At 47.6% G+C, this 21,839-nt stretch overlaps 1 protein-coding gene across 1 annotated transcript in view; it reads left to right on the top strand.

Annotated features, from left to right (window-relative positions):
• The first annotated feature begins 13,498 nt into the window (after window positions 1-13,498).
• Window positions 13,499-21,839, top strand: part of LOC137443388 (interferon-induced very large GTPase 1-like) — a 44,234-nt gene continuing 35,893 nt past the window's right edge. The window contains 2 exon segments of the mRNA XM_068143040.1: window positions 13,499-14,194; window positions 20,024-20,027. Of these exon segments, the coding sequence (XP_067999141.1) occupies window positions 13,753-14,194; window positions 20,024-20,027 (446 nt within the window). The 5' untranslated portion in view covers window positions 13,499-13,752.

Here is a 21,839-nt window from a genome sequence, read left to right as displayed (position 1 = left end):
TGAGTCTCCTCCTCTCCAGGCTAAGCAGCCCCAGCTCCCTCAGCCTCTCCTCATAGGGCTTGTGTTCCAAGCCCCTCACCAACTTTGTTGCCCTTCTCTGGATACCTTCCAGCAAGTCAACATCCTTCCTAAACTGAGGGGCCCAGAACTGGACACAGTACTCGAGGTGTGGCCTAACCAGTGCAGTGTACAGGGGCAGAATGACCTCCCTGCTCCTGCTGGCCACACTGTTCTTAATGCAGGCCAGGATGCCATTGGCCCTCCTGGCCACCTGGGCACACTGCAGGCTCATGTTCATCCTACCATCAACCAGCACCCCCAGGTCCCTCTCTGCCTGGCTGCTCTCCAGCCACTCTGACCCCAGCCTGTAGCACTGCATGGGGTTGTTGTGGCCAATGTGCAGAACCCGGCACTTGGATGTGTTAAATCTCATGCTGTTGGACTCTGCCCATCTGTCCACCCTGTCGAGGTCTCTCTGCAAAGCCTCTCTACCCTCTAGCAGATCAACTCCTGTCCCCAGCTTGGTGTCATTGGCAAATTTACTGATGATAGACTCAATGCCTTCATCCAGATCATCAATAAAGATGTTTGTGGTGGGTTGGAAGGGTAAGGCCAAGAAGCCTCCTCCCTTCCCCCTTGTAAGGTAAAGGGAAAGAAAAAAATTGAAGGGAAAGGAAAAAAAACTCAAAAGCTGAATTAGCAAAGCAGTGGAGCTTTATATTTACAAAGCAATGGAGGATATGCAGGGGAATATTTACAAATTTACAATATTTACAATATATACAAAGATATACAACAGAGTAACACAGAAATGAGAGTAACCCCCCTCGGCAGAGGGGGTTCCCCACCTCCGCTCTCCCCTCTCTCCCTCCCCTTTTCCCTAGAGTAGGTCAGAAAAAGAGAGAAAGAAGAAAGAAAGAAGTTAAAAGCAGTTTCGTATTAATTAGAAAGGAGTCAATACAGGCCTTCTATCTTATCGGTTTCAAGGCCGAAGTCTTGGCAGAAAGCCCAGCACAGAGAGAGCTGCTACCCAAAGAAGAGGCGGAAGCAAGACTGAAGATAAAGTGCCGGAGTGCCCAGGATATCTTTCCTGCACTCCCAGTTCAGAAGGTGCTTCCTCCCACTTCACCAATGAAATTAGTTTAAATTATTCTTTCCGTTTACCAACTTCCGTCCACCATATTCCCTTTCTTAAGGGGACAACGTCAACCGGCCACAGTCCACCCCTTCTAAACAATTTCATTGGCCGTTCATACTGTCCATTCAATCCAAAACTATATTTACAGTTCATGAGTAAAGTTCATAGTCCATTCCAGCTATGCTCAGATGTAGATGATTCCAAAGTCCAAGAAAATCAGAAAATGAGAAAAATGGAAAACAGTTCATTTCTTCGCGGACGAAGCAAAGAAAAAGGAAACAGGGATTTTCAGGGTCTCTTAGTTGACTCAGGGCTCTCAGGGATTTCAGGGTTCGTGCACCGTAGACTCCTCGTTGATTCTTCTTCTGGACGTGATGTAGCTGTACAGCAGTTCGAAATTAACCTCTTTCAGCTAAAGTTAAATTTCTTTGTGGAATACACTGAATTTCACCATTCTCTTGCATTACCCAATAAGTGTGACCTGGAACTTCAGCTGAAACCACCCCTCGGACAGGTTTAGCCTCTCCTGAGGGTGAAAATACCCAAACAGTTTTACCTAACAGAATCTTTTCTCTAACAACAGGAACTCTGTCACCTTCTACTTTCCGTAGCAAATCTGAATGTGCAGGTCCAGCTCGGTTCACTGAACCTCTACTATTTACCAGCCAGGTTGCTTGTGCTAAATGTTTTTCCCAGTTTTTCAAAGATCCACCCCCCATGGCTTTAAGAGTGGTCTTCAACAAACCCTTGTAGCGTTCAATCTTCCCTGAAGCTGGTGCATAGTAGGGAATGTGGAATATCCACTCAATACCGTGCTCTTTTGCCCAGTTCTTGACAAGGTTGTTCTTGAAATGAGTTCCGTTGTCTGACTCAATCCTCTCTGGAGTTCCGTGTCTCCACAGGATCTGTCTCTCCAGACCGAGAATGGTGTTGCGTGCAGTTGCATGTGGAACTGGATAAGTTTCCAACCATCCAGTGTTTGCCTCTACCATAGTAAGCACTTATTGCTTACCAGAACGAGAACGTGGTAGAGTGATGTAGTCAATCTGCCAAGCTTCACCATACTTGTACTTGGACCATCTGTCACCATACCACAAGGGCTTAAGTCGTTTTGCCTGCTTAATAGCAGCACAAATGTCACAGTCATGGATAACTTGTGTGATAGCATCCATGGAAATGTCTATGGATCTGTCACGAGCCCATTGGTATGTTGCATCTCTGCCTTGATGTCCTGACGAATCATGAGCCCACCGAGCTAAGAATATCTCACCTCGGTGTTTCCAGTCGAGATCAAGATTAGAGTCCATGTCTACTTGAGAAACTCTTGCAGCTAGATCTGCCTGATGGTTGTGTTGCTGTTCCTCAGTAGCTTTCCTCTTGGGAATGTGAGCATCAATGTGTCTCACTTTCACTGGAATTCTCTCGATTCGATCAGCAATGTCCTGCCACAGGTTGGCTGCCCAAATGGGTTTTCCTTTTCTCTGCCAACCATTCTTCTTCCTGTTCTTTAGCCAACCCCATAGAGCATTGGCTACCATCCATGAGTCGGTGTAGAGATAAAGCTTTGGCCATCTCTCACGTTCAGCCACGTCGAGAGCTAGCTGGACAGCTTTTACCTCTGCGAACTGACTGGATTCTCCTTCTCCATCTTTCGCCTCTGCAACTCGGCGTGTTGGACTCCACACTGCAGACTTCCACCTTCGCTTGTTCCCAACAAGACGACAGGAACCGTCTGTGAACAAAGCATATTTCTTTTCATCATCAGAAAGGTCATTGTAAGGAGGAGCTTCCTCAGCACGAGTCACTTTCTCCTCTGGAGGTTTAGCACAGTTGATACCTTCAGGCCAACTTGAGATCACCTCCACTGGACCAGGTCTTTCAAGATTTCCCATTCGAGCTCTCTGTGTTATCAGAGCCATCCACTTAGACCATGTTGAGTCTGTGGCATGATGTGGTGTGGAGCCTTTGCCTTTGAACATCCAATTCAAAACTGGTAATCTGGGAGCTAGAAGAAGTTGCGATTCAGTTCCAATTACTTCAGAAGATGCTTTCACCCCTTCATAGGCAGCTAAAATTTCTTTCTCTGTTGGAGTATAATTAGCCTCTGAACCTCTGTAACCTCGACTCCAGAAACCAAGAGGTCGTCCACGTGTCTCACCTGGAGCTCTTTGCCACAAGCACCAGGTTGGACCATTGTCGCTTGCAGCCGTGTACAAAATGTTCTTAATGTCTGGACCATCTCGGACAGGTCCCAGACCCATTGCCTGAATCACCTCTTGCTTTATCTGGTCAAAGGCTGCTTGTTGTTCAGGTCCCCAGTGGAAATGGTTTCTCTTTCGAGTCACATCATACAGAGGTTTCACAATCTGACTGTATCCAGGAATGTGCAGTCTCCAAAATCCCACTATCCCCAAGAAACGTAGGGTCTCTTGCTTGTTTGTGGGATTTGCCATGGTAGAGACTCTATTTACCACATCCACTGGAATGTGTCGGCGTCCATCCTGCCATCGCACTCCCAGAAACTGAATCTCTGTGGTAGGTCCTTTCACCTTGTCTCGTTTGATGGCAAAACCTGCATTCAGAAGAATGTCAATGATTTTGTTACCTTTCTCGAAGACTTCCTCAGCAGTTTTACCCCAGATGATGATGTTGTTGATGAACTGGATGTGTTCTGGAACACTGCCTAGATGTCTTTCTATTCCATTGTCCCTCGAGAGAGTTCCTAACTGAGCTGCTGACTTGTCTCCAACTGTTAGAGCTGGAGCACCTGTATCGTAACACCTACTAAGCCAAGCTAGAACTGGCTCCTTATCTGCCCTGGTGAAATCTTTACGGACATTTCGCAATTCCTCACGTGGTGACGAACATTCTGAAATATCATCTTCCTCCTCGTCTCCCTGAATTCTTTGTCCATATAATCCTGCTGTCATTCTCCTAAGGATCTCTTTAAGCTGAGAACCACCTTTGCCAGCTGCTTTCCTAACTTCATCTCTATCCTGCTTTGATCTCACTAGGTTAGCTAGATCTTTAAAACAAACCTTCTCTTCCTCCTGAGCAGGATCTTTTAGAGTAGAGGGCCCCTCACCAGGATCAGTCTCCACCTCTTCTCCATCTTTGGCCTTTCCACCTCTAGTCTTTAAAGGAGCCACCTTAACTGGAGCTGTGTTTGAATTTACAGCCACCTTAATGGAAGCTGACAGGTCCTGAGATAAATCAGCTGCTGGGGCAGTGACTTCCGGTCCCACCGAGGGAGTAGGCGGAAGTGACGTTGCTCCGTTAATGGCCGACGGAGAAGAAGAAGAAGGAGTAGGATCCATGTTGATGCCGGCCACCGCCCTTGGCAGCTTGCTAGAATCAGCAAAGTCATTTAGAGCTGCTTTGCCAAATAACTTTTTAGCCTTCTTTTTAACTGACACAGATTCTGCACATTCCTCGTCACTAGATGACTCTGGGACTGATCGAGAGCCACGGCGTTTTCTTTTTGATCTAGTTTTAATAACAAAACACGCCCTGGACACCTTTTTCTCTCGCCACAAGGAATACAGAGAAAACACATTAGTTATCTCCAGCAGCAGAATTATACACATCACATAAATCACCTTTGGATCCCAGGCATCACCTAAAGTTACTCTCTCCTCAGGCGGAATCCTAAAACCCTTTATCTCAATTGGGAGAGTGGTGGAGGTAACATTCCTGTATCTCACTGGCCATAATAAATTAATACATTTTCCATACCATAATCTAACTCTATACATAACCCACATATAAATTGTCCGCACCAAATATTTACCCAGGTAATCCAAAATCAAACCCAAACAATATCTGTAAACCAGAGCCCCAAAAATTGAAAAGAATAATTGCTCCACAAACCACAATACCTTCATGTTTGCTAATTCAGCTGGAAAACACTAAATCAATCAAGTAATAAATTGAACTAATTATCTGCCGCACGTTGGGTACGCCAATAAAAAAAAAATGTGGTGGGCTGGAAGGGTAAGGCCAAGAAGCCTTCTCCCTTCCCCCTTGTAAGGTAAAGGGAAAGAAAAAAATTGAAGGGAAAGGAAAAAAAACTCACAAGCTGAATTAGCAAAGCAGTGGAGGTATTGTGGTTTGAGGGGGGTTTCCCACCTCCGCTCTCCCCTCTTTCCCCCTTTCCCCAGTGTGGGATAGAAAGAGAAAGAAAAGAGAGAAAAAAAAAATGTTAGAAGCAGTTTGTGTTAATTGGAAGGGAGTTAATACCGGCCTTTATAAGGTCTTCAAGGCCGAAGCGTTGGCAGAAAGCCCAGCACAGAGAGAGCTGCTACCCAAAGAAGAGGCGGAAGCAAGACTGAAGATAAAGTGCCGGAGTGCCCAGGATATCTTTCCTGCACTCCCAGTTCAGAAGGTGCTTCCTCGCACTTCACCAATGAAATTAGTTTAGATTATTCTTTCCGTTTACCAACTTCCGTCCACCATATTCCCTTTCTTAAGGGGACAACGTCAACCGGCCACAATGTTAAAGAGGATGGGGCCCAGCACTGATCCCTGGGGGACTCCACTACTGACTGGTCGCCAGCTGGATGTGACACCATTCACCACCACTCTGGGTTCGGCCATCCAGCCAGTTCCTAACCCAGCTCAGAGTGCTGCTGTCCAAGCCATGGGCTGACAGCTTGGCCAGGAGTTTGCTATGGGGGACGGTGTCAAAGGCCTTGCTGAAGTCCAGGTAAACTACATCCACAGGCCTCCCCACATCCACCAGGTGGGTCACCTGCTCGTAGAAGGAGATCAGGTTGGTCAGGCAGGACCTGCCCTTCCTAAATCCATGTTGGCTGAGCCTGATCCCTTGGCCATCCGCAGAGGGGGGCTGTGATGCCTTGAGCCATCTAAAGAATGTTTACCTAGTGTTATTCTCAGTTATCACATAAGGAGCCAGTTCTAGCTTGGCTTAGTAGGTGTTATGATACAGGTGCTCCAGCTCTAACAGTTGGAGACAAGTCAGCAGCTCAGTTAGGAACTCTCTCGAGGGATAATGGAATAGATAGACATCCAGGCAGAGCTCTCGGTAAGGTTAATCTGTGGATACGCCTTTTAATGGCGGCTGCCCTGAGATACCCTTCCTGAGATGATCTTCCATGGAACCCTAAACCCTGGACTACCATAGACGAGGGAATTAAGCGCTTGAGAGAATTTGCTGTTAGAGAGCTACTCTATGGTGAACATGAAACTCTGAATCCTGATGACATTCCTGTGGGTATTGGTCTTGCTAAAGAGATCATCAAACTTGCTCCTTCTAATTATGCAAACATTCTGGCAAGCAGAATTGTGTCAAGAAGTTATGGTGGAGCTTCTCCCACGGTTGGCCAATTCAGTGATCAAATGAGACAATTGGAGGATAGCATGACACGTGGTTCTTTGGTTTCGGCCATTAAAACTATGTCTGGTGATATACAGAATTGCATAAGAGAGTTAAATGATGAATTTAGAAATTCCATATCCCAATTGGCACAAAGGGATAATTTCAATTCTCCCTCCAGGTGGGTACAAGTTTCATCTGTGAGGAATACACGTCCTCCAAGGAGGTCATTCCAAAACATATCAAATCAAAACAGACCACCAAGGCAGTCACGTAGAACTATTTGGATAACTCTGCGTGATCAGTTTGGTGAGAACATGAACCGCTGGGATGGCCAACCAACTTCTAATCTTTTCAGGAGACTGAGGGAATTGCAAAGTGGCAGAACCCGAGGTAGCAATACCAGAAGGGTAGCTGTTACTTCCACAGTTCCCCAGAACGACTCTTGTGGCTCCAACAGTGGCTCCAGTTATAACATGCAAAGTTATAACCCTGCAAACTATGTGCAATGCACATGTGGGCATGTTCCCCATAACTAGGGGTGCCCTGCCTCCCGCCAGGGGGAGGAGAGGGATAACAGAGATGATAGAATCTATTGGGATGTGTACATCCAGTGGCCTGGCACTTCGCAATTTCGGAAGTACAGGGCCTTGGTTGACACAGGAGCTCAGTGCACCATAATGCCATCAAATTATCAGGGATCAGAGTCTATAACTATTCTGGGAGTCACTGGTGGATCTCGAGAGTTAAGTAAGGTGGAGGTTAATATAAGTTTAACTGGTAAACAATGGAGGAAGCATACAGTTGTGACCGGACTTGATGCACCTTGTATTTTGGGAATTGATTTTCTAAGAGAAGGGCGTTTCAAAGACACTAGAGGTTACAAATGGGCTTTTGGAGTAGCTTCTATAGAAATTGATGGACAAAAATTAAAGCTGTCTGCTAGACCTGAGCTCTCTGATGAATCTGCGGTTGTGGGACAACATAAGATACAGGACATTAAATTGCCGGTTGCTTCTCAGACTGTGCATCACAGACAATACAGAACCAACCGTGACTCTTTGTTGCCCATTAAGAATCTGATTCGTCAGTTGGATAGTCAGAAAGTTGTCAGCAAAACTCATTCACCTTTCAACAGTCCAGTGTGGCCTGTGCGGAAGCAGAATGGAGACTGGCGTCTGATGGTAAACTACCGAGCCCTAAATGAAGTGACACCACCTATGAGTGCAGCAGTACCAGACATGATGGAGCTGCAATATGAGCTGGAATCCAAAGAGCCCAAATGGTATGCTACCATAGACATTGCTAATGCATTTTTCTCTATTCCCATAGCAGAGGAATGCAGGCCTTACTTTGCTTTCACTTGGAGAGGAATCCATTACACTTTCAACAGTTTGCCAATGGGCTGGATCCACAGCTCAAGCATCTGTCATGCAGTGATCCACGATGCTCTGGAGAAAGGCGGTGCTCCAGAACACATCCAGTTCATCGATGATATCATCGTCTGGGGTAAAACTGCTGAGGAAGTCTTCGAGAAAGGTAACAAAATCATTGACATTCTTCTGAATGCAGGTTTTGCCATCAAACAAGGTGAAAGGACCTACCACAGAGATTGAGCTGCCTATGAAGGAGTAAAAGCATCTTCTGAAGTAATTGGGACTGAATCACAATTTCTTTTAGCTCCCAGATTACCAGTTTTGAATTGGATGTTCAAAGGCGAAGGCTCCACACCACATCATGCCACAGACTCAACATGGTCTAAGTGGATGGCTCTGATAACACAGAGAGCTCGAATGGGAAATCTTGAAAGGCCTGGTCTAGTGGAGGTGATCTCAAGTTGGCCTGAAGGTACCAACTGTGCTAAACCTCCAGAGGAGAAAGTAACTCGTGCTGAGGAAGCTCCTCCTTACAATGACCTTTCTGATGATGAAAAGAAATATGCTTTGTTCACAGATGGTTCCTGTCGTCTTGTTGGGAACAAGCGAAGGTGGAAGTCTGCAGTGTGGAGTCCAACACGGTGAGTTGCAGAGGCGAGAGATGGAGAAGGACAATCCAGTCAGTTCGCAGAGGTAAAAGCTGTCCAGCTAGCTCTCGACGTGGCTGAACGTGAGAGATGGCCAAAGCTTTATCTCTACACCGACTCATGGATGGTAGCCAATGCTCTATGGGGTTGGCTAAAGAACTGGAAGGAGAGTGGTTGGCAGAGGAAAGGAAAACCCATTTGGGCAGCCGACCTGTGGCAGGACATTACTGATCGAGTCGAGAGAATTCCAGTGAAAGTGAGACACATCGATGCTCACATTCGTAAGAGCAAAGCTACTGAGGAACAGCAACACAACCATCAGGCAGATCTAGCTGCAAGAGTTTCTCAAGTAGACTTGGACTCTAATCTCGATCTCGACTGAAAACACCGAGGTGGGATATTCTTAGCTCCGTGGGCTCACGATTTGTCAGGACATCAAGGCAGAGATGCGACATACCAATGGGCTCGTGACAGATCCATAGACATTTCCATGGATGCTATCACACAAGTCATCCATGACTGTGACATTTATGCTGCTATTAAGCAGGCAAAACGACTTAAGCCCTTGTGGTATGGTGACAGATGGTCCAAGTGCAAGTATGGTGAAGCTTGGCAGATTGACTACATCACTCTACCACGTTCTCGTTCAGGTAAGCAGTACGTGCTTACTATGGTAGAGGCAAACACTGGATGGTTGGAAACTTATCCAGTTCCACATGCAACTGCACACAACACCATTCTCGGTCTGGAGAGACAGATCCTGTGGAGACACGGAACTCCAGAGAGGATTGAGTCAGACAACGGAACTCATTTCAAGAACAACCTTGTAAAGAACTGGGCAAAGGAGCACGGTATTGAGTGGGTATTCCATATTCCCTACTATGCACCAGCTTCAGGGAATATTGAACGCTACAACGGTTTGTTGAAGACCACTCTTAAAGCCATGGGAGGTGGATCTTTGAAAAACTGGGAAAAACATTTAGCACAAGCAACCTGGCTGGCAAATAGTAGAGGTTCAGTGAACCGAGCTGGACCTGCACATTCAGATCTGCTTCAGAAAGTGGAAGGTGATAGAGTTCCTGTTGTTAGAGAGAAGAATCTGTTAGGTAAAACTGTTTGGGTATTTTCACCCTCAGGAGAGGCTAAACCTGTCCGAGGGGTGGTTTCAGCTGAAGGTCTGGGTCACACTTATTGGGTAATGCAAGAGAATGGTGAAATTCAGTGTATTCCACAAAGAAATTTAACTTTAACTGAAAGAGGTTAACTTCGAACTGCTGTACAGCTACATCGCGTCCAGAGGAAGAATCAATGAGAAATCTATGGTGCACGAACCCTGAGATCCCTGAGAGCCCTGAGTCAACTAAGAGACCCTGAGATTCCCTGTTTCCCTTTTCTTTGCTTCGTCGGCGAAGAAATGAACTGTTTTCCATTTTTCTCATTTTCTGATTTTCTTGGACTTTTGAATCATCTACATCTGAGCATAGCCGGAATGGGCTATGAACTTTGCTCACGAACTGTAAATGTCATCTTGGATTGGATGGACAGTGTGAACAGCCAATGAAATTGTTTAGAAGGGGTGGACTGTGACTGGTTGACGCTGTCCTCTTAAGAAAGGGAATATGGTGGATGGAAGTTGGTAAACTAAAAGAAGGATCTAAACTAATTTCATTGGAAGAGTAGGAGGAAGCACCTTCTGAACTGGGAGTGCAGGAGGGTATACTGGGCATTCCGGCACTTTATCTTCAGTCTTGCTTCCGGTCCTCCACAGGGCAGCAGCTCTCTGTGCTGGGCTTTCGGCCAAGGCTTTGGCCTTCAAACTGACAAACCTGATAAGGCCTGTATTAATTCCTTTCCCATTAACACAAACTGCTTCTAACTTTTTTTTTCCTCTTTTCTCTCTTTCTAACCCACTCTGGGGAAAAGGGGGAGAGAGGGGGAGAGCGGAGGTGGGGAACACCCTCAGTAGAGGGGGGAACTCTCATTTCTGTGCTACTTTATTGTATATCTTTGTATATATTGTAAATATTGTAAATTTGTATATATTCCCCTGCATATCCTACATTGCTTTGTAAATATACAGCTCCACTGCTTTGCTAATTCAGCTCTGAGGTTTTTTTTTCCTTTCCCTTCAATTTTCTTTCCCTTTACTTTACAAGGGGGAAGGGAGGAGGCTTCTTGGCCTTGCCCTTCCAACCCTACAACACCAGTCGAAACAATGCAACTCCACAATTGCCTTTTTCAAGCCATCCAGGGTGCCGCAACCAACCGCTTCCATCCATGGTCCAAAACCACACGGATACATGTCCGAGGCACTCTGCCCCCCACTAGGCGTACCCGTACCAAGACATGACAGCATCCGGCTGCACCCCCCCCCCCCCCCCCGAAAAGGGAAGGGCTGCACTACAGCTCACTGAGAATAAGGGAGGTGGAACCAGGCGCTCGGTGCCAATTTTGTAACTGATCCAAAAATATCGGGGAAAGAGATTGGAGCCGGCCCTACGGCAGCTCGTGTGCACGGCCGGGACCACCGCCACCGCTCCTCTGAGCGCACGGCCGGGCCTGCCGGCGCCGCACGGCACACAGCAGGGCTCCGCCCACCTCTACTGCCACAGCACAGAATCAAAATCACCTCCACCCCTCAGACACTCAAACGGCTTCTCCAGAGAAAGCCATACACGCGTTCTCAGAGCCCTTGAAAACGGCTTTCCAGCTGGAGTCCCCATCGGCCCCCCAGGGTTTTGGGAGCTGGCTCGCCCGCTCGCAGCGGCTGGCTCTATCCCCGCAGCGAGAACAGACCTGACTCTGATCTGCTCGCCGCTGCCCCTCCCCCACTTCGCTCCCTGCCGCAGAGAAAGGGCAGGTTCTGCATTCTCAAGCAGTACCCCGATGCCGATGGTGAAGAACCACTCCTGCTTGAAATAGCAGGAGAAGGTCCGTGCCACCGGCAGCGCACCAGTTATCCCCCCACAATCCACAAGAACTTACACGGCCGCCCCGGCAACATCACTTGAGCCCCCAACTGCCAAACCCAAACCGACGCCCAGAACTAAATTTAAACTCTCCATATTTTGCAATCGATCTGCAGAGTGGGCAGAACAGCCAGCCCAAAGTTGGTGCGCCAAAATGTAATGGGTTGAGGCAAACCCCCTCCCCACCACACGCAGAAATAACGACTCAAACAAACAAATTGCAAAAGTGATGGAAAGTTTAAATAGAAAACAATGAGTGCGTGCAGAGAATTAGAAACACAGTGACAAGAAGAAACCCCAAAACAGACCCAGAGAGATCCCATCCCCACCTGAGGGTGCACCCAAAACCCCCAGGGCTCCTGCTTCCCCCCCCTCCCACTGCTAGGCTAATCTCAGCTGGCCAGATCTGAGACTGCCCATCCCCCCATGGCCTTGGGCCTAACCAGGCCCATGGCCGGGAGATCTCTCCCCCAGTTACCAGGTGGCGGAGAGGAAGGAAAGAGGAAGTGCCAGACCCCACCGTGAAACTTATAGTGGTGCAAGGGATCATGGTAGGAAATAACCTAATTTCCTGTGTCCACCCACTGGGCTGGACTTCTGGACACAGGAAACACCCCTGTAGCAGAGGGCACCCAGCCCAAACTACGACAATGGGATATAAAGTGAAGTGGGACCAATAAAGAAAACCACACGGGGATTCAAATGGCACAGGGTGGTGTCAGAGATAATGCCAAAGCCTCAATTTCTCCAGATACTAATGATCATAGAATCACAGAATAGTTCCTTATGTCCAACCTAAACCTCCCCTGGCACAACTTGAGGCTGTTTACTCTTGTCCTATTGTTTGTTGCTTGGGAAATTAGACCAACCCCCACCTGGCTTCAGTCTCCTTTCAAAGACTTGTAGTGAGTGAGAAGATCTCCTTTGAGCCTTCTTTTCTCTAGGGTGAGGGGTTTGGAACACAAGCCCTATGAGGAGAGGCTGAGGGAGCTGGGGTTGCTTAGCCTGGAGGGGAGGAGACTCAGGGGTGACCTTATTGCTCTCTACAGCTACCTGAAGGGAGGTTGTAGCCAGGTGGAGGTTGGTCTCTTCTCCCAGGCAGCCAGTACCAGAACAAGAGGACACAGTCTCAGGCTGTGCCAGGGGAGGTTTAGGCTGGATGTTAGGAAGAAGTTCTATACAAAGAGAGTGATTGCCCATTGGAATGGGCTGCCCAGGGAGGTGGTGGAGTCACCATCATTGGAGGTGTTCAGGAGGAGGCTTGATGGGGTGCTTGGTGCCGTGGTTTAGTTGTTTAGGTGGGTTGGATTGGTTGATGGGTTGGACGCGATGATCTTGAAGGTCTCTTCCAACCTGGTCTGGTCTGGTGTGGTCTGGTCTGGTCTATTCTATCCTATCCTATCCTATCCTATCCTATCCTATCCTATCCTATCCTATCCTATCCTATCCTATTCTATTCTATTCTATTCTATTCTATTCTATTCTATCCCTGGAATGGGTTTTCCAGGGAGGTGGTTGAGGCCCCATCCCTGGAGGTGTTTAAAACCAGGCTGGATGAATCTCCGGCCAACCTGATCTATTGTGGGGTGTCCCTGCCCATGGCAGGGGTGTTGGAACTAGATGATCCTTGTGGTCCCTTCCAACCCTCACTGATTCTATGATTGTATGATTCTATGATACAAACTGAGCTTCAGGGTTGAACCTGCAAATGGGAAGCAGCAGGCATATCCATTGTCCCAGGGTGGAGACCTCCAGGTTTTGGGGTACCCCAAGCTGGGCTCCAGCAGCTGGGTAGCAGGAATCTCCAGGAGCTGCTGAGGAGTGGCTGACTCAACTGGGGTTGTTGACCCTGGAGAAGAGAAAGCTTAGAGTAGACATTCTCACTCTCTACAACTCCCTGAGAGGTGGTTGGAGTGAGGTGGAGTCAGTCTCTTCTCCCAAGAAACAAGCAATAGGATGAGAGGAAATGGCCTAAGATTGCACCAGGGAAGGTTTAGGTTGAACACAAGGAACATAAAGGTTGTCAAGCCTGGAATGGGTTGCTCAGGCTAGTGGTGGAGTCGCCATCCCTGGAGGGGTGTAAGAGCCGTGCAGATGTGGTGCTGAGGGACATGGTTTAGTGGTGACTGGGCTGAATGCTGGGTTAATGGTTGGACTTGATGATCTTAAGTTTCTCTTCCAAAGAAAACAGGTCTGTGATTCTAGAATTCTATGAGACCCCTCTGACAAGAGGCTGAGGCCTTCTACAAGGTAATTTAAAAAATGTCTGTTTTCTTCTTCTGCAGCCATGGATTCCCAGGAGGACAAACTAGGGGATGATGAAAAGGCACATCTTGCTAAAAAACTACTGGCAGAAGCATGTGAGAAAGAAGGACTGGATGAGCACATCCAGAAGGAACCGGAGCAGCAGGAGTTATTAGTGGTCAGGGAGGAGAATGTCTCGGCCACAGAGGTCCTGAGACGGGCATCAGGGGGACTGGCCCTGCAGGGCATCTACAGAACCAGCAGCCTTGCCGATGCGCTGGCAAAGCGAGACCAGCTGATCAGGGTTCCTGATGGATTCAAGCTTGCTGGTCCAGAGCATGGATCACTGCTTGAGAGGAAGGAGTTCTCCTCCTCTGCAGAAGAAGCCAATTTCACCAAGTCCATGGAGCAGCTGAGATTCAGCATCAGTGTTTCAGCCAAAGGCAGGTACTGGGGATTTAGTTTTGAATCTGATGTAGATTACAGTAGGGATATGGATATCAGCGATGGAGATAGGAATCAATACGACTGACCAATATGATGGAGTATTGTTCCTTTATTGTTCCAGTGTTGCAGGCCGATGGTGCAGGCCTGAGGTGCAGGCCTATGGAGCAGGCCTGTAGTGCAAGTATAGCACAGTAAAGTGAAGAAGAACAGGAGACAGGAAAGGCAGAAGTGCATAGCAAGGCAATTGCTACAACTTATATAAACTCAGAGTGCCCTGTTGGCATAGCTCCATTGGTTCCCTATGAGTGACCACACATTGCACTATTACAGATTATTGGTCCAACTACTAATGACACAACGAGGTTCTTGATGCAGGTGCATGTCCTGTTGTCCCAAGATAACAGTCCAGGTTTATAGCTACCAGTGTCCTGTTTTAGTTACATGCTGCAGGCACAGCACTGTTTTGCTCCACTGCTAGCTGACTCTGCATTTATGCTGAGCATGGCCTGCCACCATTTTATTTTTATTTTAGAATAAACCAAACCAGGTTGGAAGAGACCTTCAAGATCATCGCGTCCAACCCATCAACCAATCCAACCCACCCAAACAGCTAACCCATGGCACCAAGTACCCTATCAAGTCTCCTCCTGAACACGTCCAATGACGGTGACTCCACCACCTCCCTGGGCAGCCCATTCCAATGGGCAATCACTCTCTCTGTGTAAAACTTCTTCCTAATATCCAACCTGAACCTCCCCTGGTGCAGCCTGAGACTGTGTCCTCTTGTTCTGGTACTGGCTGCCTGGGAGAAGAGACCATCATCCACCTGTCTACAACCTCCCTTCAGGTAGTTGTAGAGAGTGATAAGGTCACCCCTGAGTCTCCTCTTCTCCAGGCTAAGCAACTCCAGCTCCCTCAGTCTTTCCTCATAGGGTTTGTGTTCCAAACCCCTCACCAACTTTGTTGCTCTTCTCTGGCCTCGTTCCAGCAAGTCAACATCCTTCCTAAACTGAGGGGCCCAGAACTGGACACAGTACTCGAGGTGTGGCCTAACCAGTGCGGTGTACAGGGGCAAAATGACCTCCCTGCTCCTGCTGGCCACACTGTTCCTGATGCAGGCCAGGATGCCATTGGCCCTCTTGGCTGCCTGGGCACACTGCAGGCTCATGTTCAGCCTGCCATCGACCAGTACCCCCAGGTCCCTCTCTGCCTGGCTGCTCTCCAGCCACTCTGACCCCAGCCTGTAGCACTGCATGGGGTTGTTGTGGCCAATGTGCAGAACCCGGCACTTGGATGTGTTAAATCTCATGCCGTTTGATTCTGCCCATCTGTCCAGCCTGTCGAGGTCCCTCTGCAGAGCCTCTCTACCCTCCAGCAGATCAACTCCTGCCCCCAGCTTGGTGTCATCAGCAAATTTACTGATGATGGACTCAATGCCCTCATCCAGCTCATCAAGAAAGATGTTAAAGAGCACAGGGCCCAGCACTGATCCTTGGGGCACACCACTAGTGACTGGCCGCCAGCTGGATGTGGCACCATTCACCACCACTCTCTGGGCTCAGCGATCCAGCCAGTTCCTAACCCAGCTCAGAGTGCTGCTGTCCAAGCCATGGGCTGACAGCTTGGCCCGGAGTTTGCTATGGGGGACGTGTCAAAGGCCTTGCTGAGGTCCAGGTAAACAACATCCACAGGCCTCCCCACATCCACCAGGTGGGTCACCTGATTGTAAAAGGAGATCAGGTTGGTCAGGCAGGACCTGCCCTTCCTAAATCCATGCTGGCTAGGCCTGATCCCTTAGCCATCCTGTAAGTGCTGTGTTATTGCACTCAGGATGACCTGTTCCATGATCTTGCCTGGCACTGAGGTCAGGCTGACAGGCCTATAATTCCCTGGCTCATCCAACCGGCCCTTCTTATGGATGGGCACCACGTTGGCCAGCTTCCAGTCTTCTGGGACCTTGCCAGTGAGCCAGGACTGCTGGAAAATGATGGATAGTGGCTTGGCCAGCTGTCGTGGGTTGGAAGGGTAAGGCCAAGGAGCCTCTTCCCTCCCCCCTGTAAGTAAGGGGAAAGAAAAACTGAAGTGAAAGGAAAAAAAAACTCACAAGCTGGATTAGCAAAGCAGTGGAGCTTTATATTTACAAAGCAATGTAGGGTATGTGGGGGAATATATATATACAAATTTACAATATTTGCAATATATACAAAGATATACAATAAAGTAACACAGAAATGAAAGTTCCCCCCTCGGAAGAGGGGGTTCCCCACCTCCGCTCTCCCCTCTCTCCTCCCCTATTCCCCAGAGTAGGTTAGGAAAGAGAGAGAGAGAGAAAAAAAATTAGAAGCAGTTTGTGTTAATTGGAAAGGAGTTAATACAGGCCTTTATCAGTTCTCAAGGCCGAAGCCTTGGCAGAAAGCCCAGCACAGACAGAGCTGCTGCACTGTGGAGAGGCGGGAGCAAGACTAAAGATAGAAGTGCCGGAGTGCCCAGTTTACTCCCAGTTCACTCCCAGTTCAGAAGGTGCTTCCTCCCACTCTTCCAATGAAATTAGCTTAGATTATTCTTTCCGTTTACCAACTTCCGTCCACCATATTCCCTTTCTTAAGGGGACAGCGTCAACCGGTCACAGTCCACCCCTTCTAAACAATTTCATTGGCCGTTCATACTGTCCATCCAATCCACAACGATATTTACAGTTCGTGAGTAAAGTTCATAGTCCATTCCGGCTATGCTCAGATGTAGATGATTCAAAAGTCCAAGAAAATTAGAAAGTGAGAAAAATGGAAAACAGTTCATTTCTTCGCCGATGAAGCAAAGAAAAGGGAAACAGGGAATCTCAGGGTCTCTTAGTTGACTCAGGGCTCTCAGGGATCTCAGGGTTCGTGCACCGTAGATTTCTCGTTGATTCTTCCTCTGGACGCAATGTAGCTGTACAACAGTTCGAAGTTAACCTCTTTCAGTTAAAGTTAAATTTCTTTGTGGAATACACTGAATTTCACCATTCTCTTGCATCACCCAATAAGTGTGACCCGGACCTTCAGCTGAAACCACCCCTCGGACAGGTTTAGCCTCTCCTGAGGGCGAAAATACCCAAACAGTTTTACCTAACAGATTCTTTTCTCTAACAACAGGAACTCTATCACCTTCTACTTTCCATAGCAAATCTGAATGTGTAGGTCCAGCTCGGTTCACTGAACCTCTGCTGTTTACCAGCCAGGTTGCTTGTGCTAAATGTTTTTCCCAGTTTTTCAAAGATCCACCTCCCATGGCTTTAAGAGTGGTCTTCAACAAACCGTTGTAGCGTTCAATATTCCCTGAAGCTGGTGCATAGTAGGGAATATGGAATATCCACTCAATACCGTGCTCTTTTGCCCAGTTCTTTACAAGGTTGTTCTTGAAATGAGTCCCGTTGTCTGACTCAATCCTCTCTGGAGTTCCGTGTCTCCACAGGATTTGTCTCTCCAGACCGAGGATGGTGTTGCATGAAGTTGCATGTGGAACTGGATAAGTTTCCAACCATCCAGTGTTTGCCTCTACCATAGTAAGCACGTATTGCTTACCAGAACGAGAACGTGGTAGAGTGAAGTAGTCAATCTGCCAAGCTTCACCATACTTGTACTTGGACCATCTGTCACCATACCACAAGGGCTTAAGACGTTTTGCCTGCTTAATAGCAGCACAAATGTCACAGTCATGGATGACTTGTGTGATAGCATCCATGGAAATGTCTATGGATCTGTCACGAGCCCATTGGTATGTTGCATCTCTGCCTTGATGTCCTGACGAATCGTGAGCCCACCGAGCTAAGAATATCTCACCTCGGTGTTTCCAGTCGAGATCAAGATTAGAGTCCATGTCTACTTGAGAAACTCTTGCAGCTAGATCTGCCTGATGGTTGTGTTGCTGTTCCTCAGTAGCTTTGCTCTTAGGAATGTGAGCATCGATGTGTCTCACTTTCACTGGAATTCTCTCGATTCGATCAGCAATGTCCTGCCATAGGTTGTCTACCCAAATGGGTTTTCCTTTTCTCTGCCAACCATTCTTCTTCCTGTTCTTTAGCCAACCCCATAGAGCATTGGCTACCATCCATGAGTCGGTGTAGAGATAAAGCTTTGGCCATCTCTCACGTTCAGCCACGTTGAGAGCTAGCTGGACAGCTTTTACCTCTGCGAACTGACTGGATTCTCCTTCTCCATCTTTCGCCTCTGCAACTCGGCGTGTTGGACTCCACACTGCAGACTTCCACCTTTGCTTGTTTCCAACAAGACGACAGGAACCGTCTGTGAACAAAGCATATTTCTTTTCATCATCAGAAAGGTCATTGTAAGGAGGAGCTTCCTCAGCACGAGTTACTTTCTCATCTGGAGGTTTAGCACAGTTGATACCTTCAGGCCAACTTGAGATCACCTCCACTAGACCAGGTCTTTCAAGATTTCCCATTCGAGCTCTCTGTGTTATCAGAGCCATCCACTTAGACCATGTTGAGTCTGTGGCATGATGTGGTGTGGAGCCTTTGCCTTTGAACATCCAATTCAAAACTGGTAATCTGGGAGCTAAGAGAAGTTGTGATTCAGTTCCAATCACTTCAGAAGATGCTTTTACTCCTTCATAGGCAGATAAAATTTCTTTCTCTGTTGGAGTATAATTAGCCTCTGAACCTCTGTAACCTCGACTCCAGAAACCAAGAGGTCGTCCACATGTCTCACCTGGAGCTTTTTGCCACAAGCACCAGGTTGGACCATTGTCACTTGCAGCCGTGTACAAAATGTTCTTAATGTCTGGACCATCTCGGACAGGTCACAGACCCATTGCCTGAATCACCTCTTGCTTTATCTGGTCAAAGGCTGCTTGTTGTTCAGGTCCCCAGTGGAAATGGTTTCTCTTTCGAGTCACATCATACAGAGGTTTCACAATCTGACTGTATCCAGGAATGTGCAGTCTCCAAAATCCCACTATCCCCAAGAAACGTAGGGTCTCTTGCTTGTTTGTGGGATTTGCCATGGTAGAGACTCTGTTTACCACATCCACTGGAATGTGTCGGCGTCCATCCTGCCCCCGCACTCCCAGAAACTGGATCTCTGTGGTAGGTCCTTTCACCTTGTCTCGTTTGATGGCAAAACCTGCATTCAGAAGAATGTCAATGATTTTGTTACCTTTCTCGAAGACTTCCTCAGCAGTTTTACCCCAGACGATGATATCATCGATGAACTGGATGTGTTCTGGAGCACCGCCTTTCTCCAGAGAATCGTGGATCACTGCATGAGAGATGCTTGAGCTGTGGATCCAGCCCATTGGCAGCCTGTTGAAAGTGTACTGGATTCCTCTCCAGGTGAAAGCAAAGTGAGGCCTGCATTCCTCTGCTATGGGAATAGAGAAAAATGCATTAGCAATGTCTATGGTAGCATACCATTTGGCCTCTTTGGATTCCAGCTCATACTGTAGCTCCATCATGTCTGGTACTGCTGCACTCATAGGTGGTGTCACTTCATTTAGGGCTCGGCAGTCTACTGTCAGATGCCAGTCTCCATTCTGCTTCCGCACAGGCCACACTGGACTGTTGAAAGGTGAATGAGTTCTGCTGACGACTTTCTGACTCTCCAACTGACGAATCAGATTCTGAATGGGCAACAAAGAGTCATGGTTGGTTCTGTATTGTCTGTGATGCACAGTCTGAGAAGCAACCGGCAATTTAATGTCCTGTATCTTATGTTGTCCCACAACTGCAGATTCATCCGAAAGCTCAGGTGTGGCAGGTAGCTTCAATTTTTGTCCATCAATTTCTATAGAAGCTACTCCAAAAGCCCATTTGTAACCTCTAGGGTCTTTGAAACGCCCTTCTCTCAGAAAATCAATTCCCAAAATACAAGGTGCGTCAGGTCCGGTCACAACTGTATGCTTCCTCCATTGTTTACCAGTTAGACTTATATTAACCTCTACCTTACTTAACTCTTGAGATCCACCAGTGACTCCCAGAATAATTATAGACTCTGACCCCTGATAATTTGATGGTATTATGGTGCACTGAGCTCCTGTGTCAACCAAGGCCCTGTACTTCCGAAATTGTGAAGTGCCAGGCCACTGGATGTACACATCCCAATAGATTCTATTATCTCTGTTATCCCTCTCCTCCCCCTGGCGGGAGGCAGGGCACCCCTAGTTATGGGGAACATGCGTACATGTGCATTGCACATAGTTTGCAGGGTTATAACTTTGCATGTTATAACTGGAGCCACTGTTGGAGCCACAAGAGTCGTTCTGGGGAACTGTGGAAGTAACAGCTACCCTTCTGGTATTGCTACCTTGGGTTCTGCCACTTTGCAATTCCCTCAGTCTCCTGAAAAGATTAGAAGTTGGTTGGCCATCCCAGCGGTTCATGTTCTCACCAAACTGATCACGCAGAGTTATCCAAATAGTTCTACGTGATTGCCTTGACGGTCTGTTTCGGAATGACCTGTTTTGGAGTGACCTGTTTTGGAATGACCTCCTTGGAGGACGTGTATTCCTCACAGATGAAACTTGTACCCACCTGGAGGAAGAATTGAAATTATCCTTCTGTGCCAATTGGTATATGGAATCTTTCAGATCCTTCATGCAATTCTCTATCTTTCCAGACAGAGTTTCAATGGCTGAAACCAAAGAAACACATGTCATGCTATCCTCCAACTGTCTCATTTGATCACTGAATTGGCCAACCGTAGGAGATGCTCCACCATAATTTCTTGACACAATTCTGCTTGCCAGAATGTTTGCATAATTAGAAGGAGCAAGTTTGATGATCTTTTTAGCAAGACCAATACCCACAGGAATGTCATCAGGATTCAGAGTTTCATGTTCACCATAGAGTAGCTCTCTAACAGCAAATTCTCTCAAGCGCTTAATTCCCTCATCTATGGTACTCCAGGGTTTAGGATTCCATGGAAGATCATCTCGGGAAGGGTATCTCAGGGCAACCGCCATTAAGAGGCGTATCCACAGATTAACCTTACCGAGAGCCCTTCCTAGATGTCTATCTATTCCATTATCCCTCGAGAGAGTTCCTAACTGAGCTGCTGACTTGTCTCCAACTGTTAGAGCTGGAGCACCTGTATCATAACACCTACTAAGCCAAGCTAGAACTGGCTCCTTATCTGCCCTGGTGAAATCTTTACGGACATTTTGCAATTCCTCACGTGGTGACGAACATTCTGAAATATCATCTTCATCTTCGTCTCCCTGAATTCTTTGTCCATATAATCCTGCTGTCATTCTCCTAAGGATCTCTTTAAGCTGAGAACCACCTTTGCCAGCTGCTTTCCTAACTTCATCTGTATCCTGCTTTGATCTCACTAGGTTAGCTAGATCTTTAAAACAAACCTTCTCTTCCTCCTGAGCAGGATCTTTTAGAGTAGAGGGCCCCTCACCAGGATCAGTCTCCACCTCTTCTTCTCCATCTTTGGCCTTTCCACTTCTAGTCTTTAAAGTAGCCACCTTAACTGGAGCTGTGTTTGAATTTACAGCCACCTTAATGGAAGCTGACAGGTCCTGAGATAAATCAGCTGCTGGGGCAGTGACTTCCGGTCCCACCGAGGGAGTGGGCGGAAGTGACGTTGCTCCGTTAATGGCCGACGGAGAAAAAGGAGGAGAAGGAGTAGGAGAAGGAGTAGGCGCCATGTTGATACCAGCCGACGCCCTTGGCAACTTGCT

The sequence above is a fragment of the Melanerpes formicivorus genome, unplaced genomic scaffold, assembly GCF_026170545.1.
Source record: "Melanerpes formicivorus ecotype bairdi unplaced genomic scaffold, bMelFor1.0.p_v2 SCAF_9, whole genome shotgun sequence".
In the NCBI taxonomy this organism is placed as follows: domain Eukaryota; kingdom Metazoa; phylum Chordata; class Aves; order Piciformes; family Picidae; genus Melanerpes; species Melanerpes formicivorus.
Note: the sequence above shows the minus strand (reverse complement) of the source record. Positions and strands in the feature narration are given on the sequence as shown.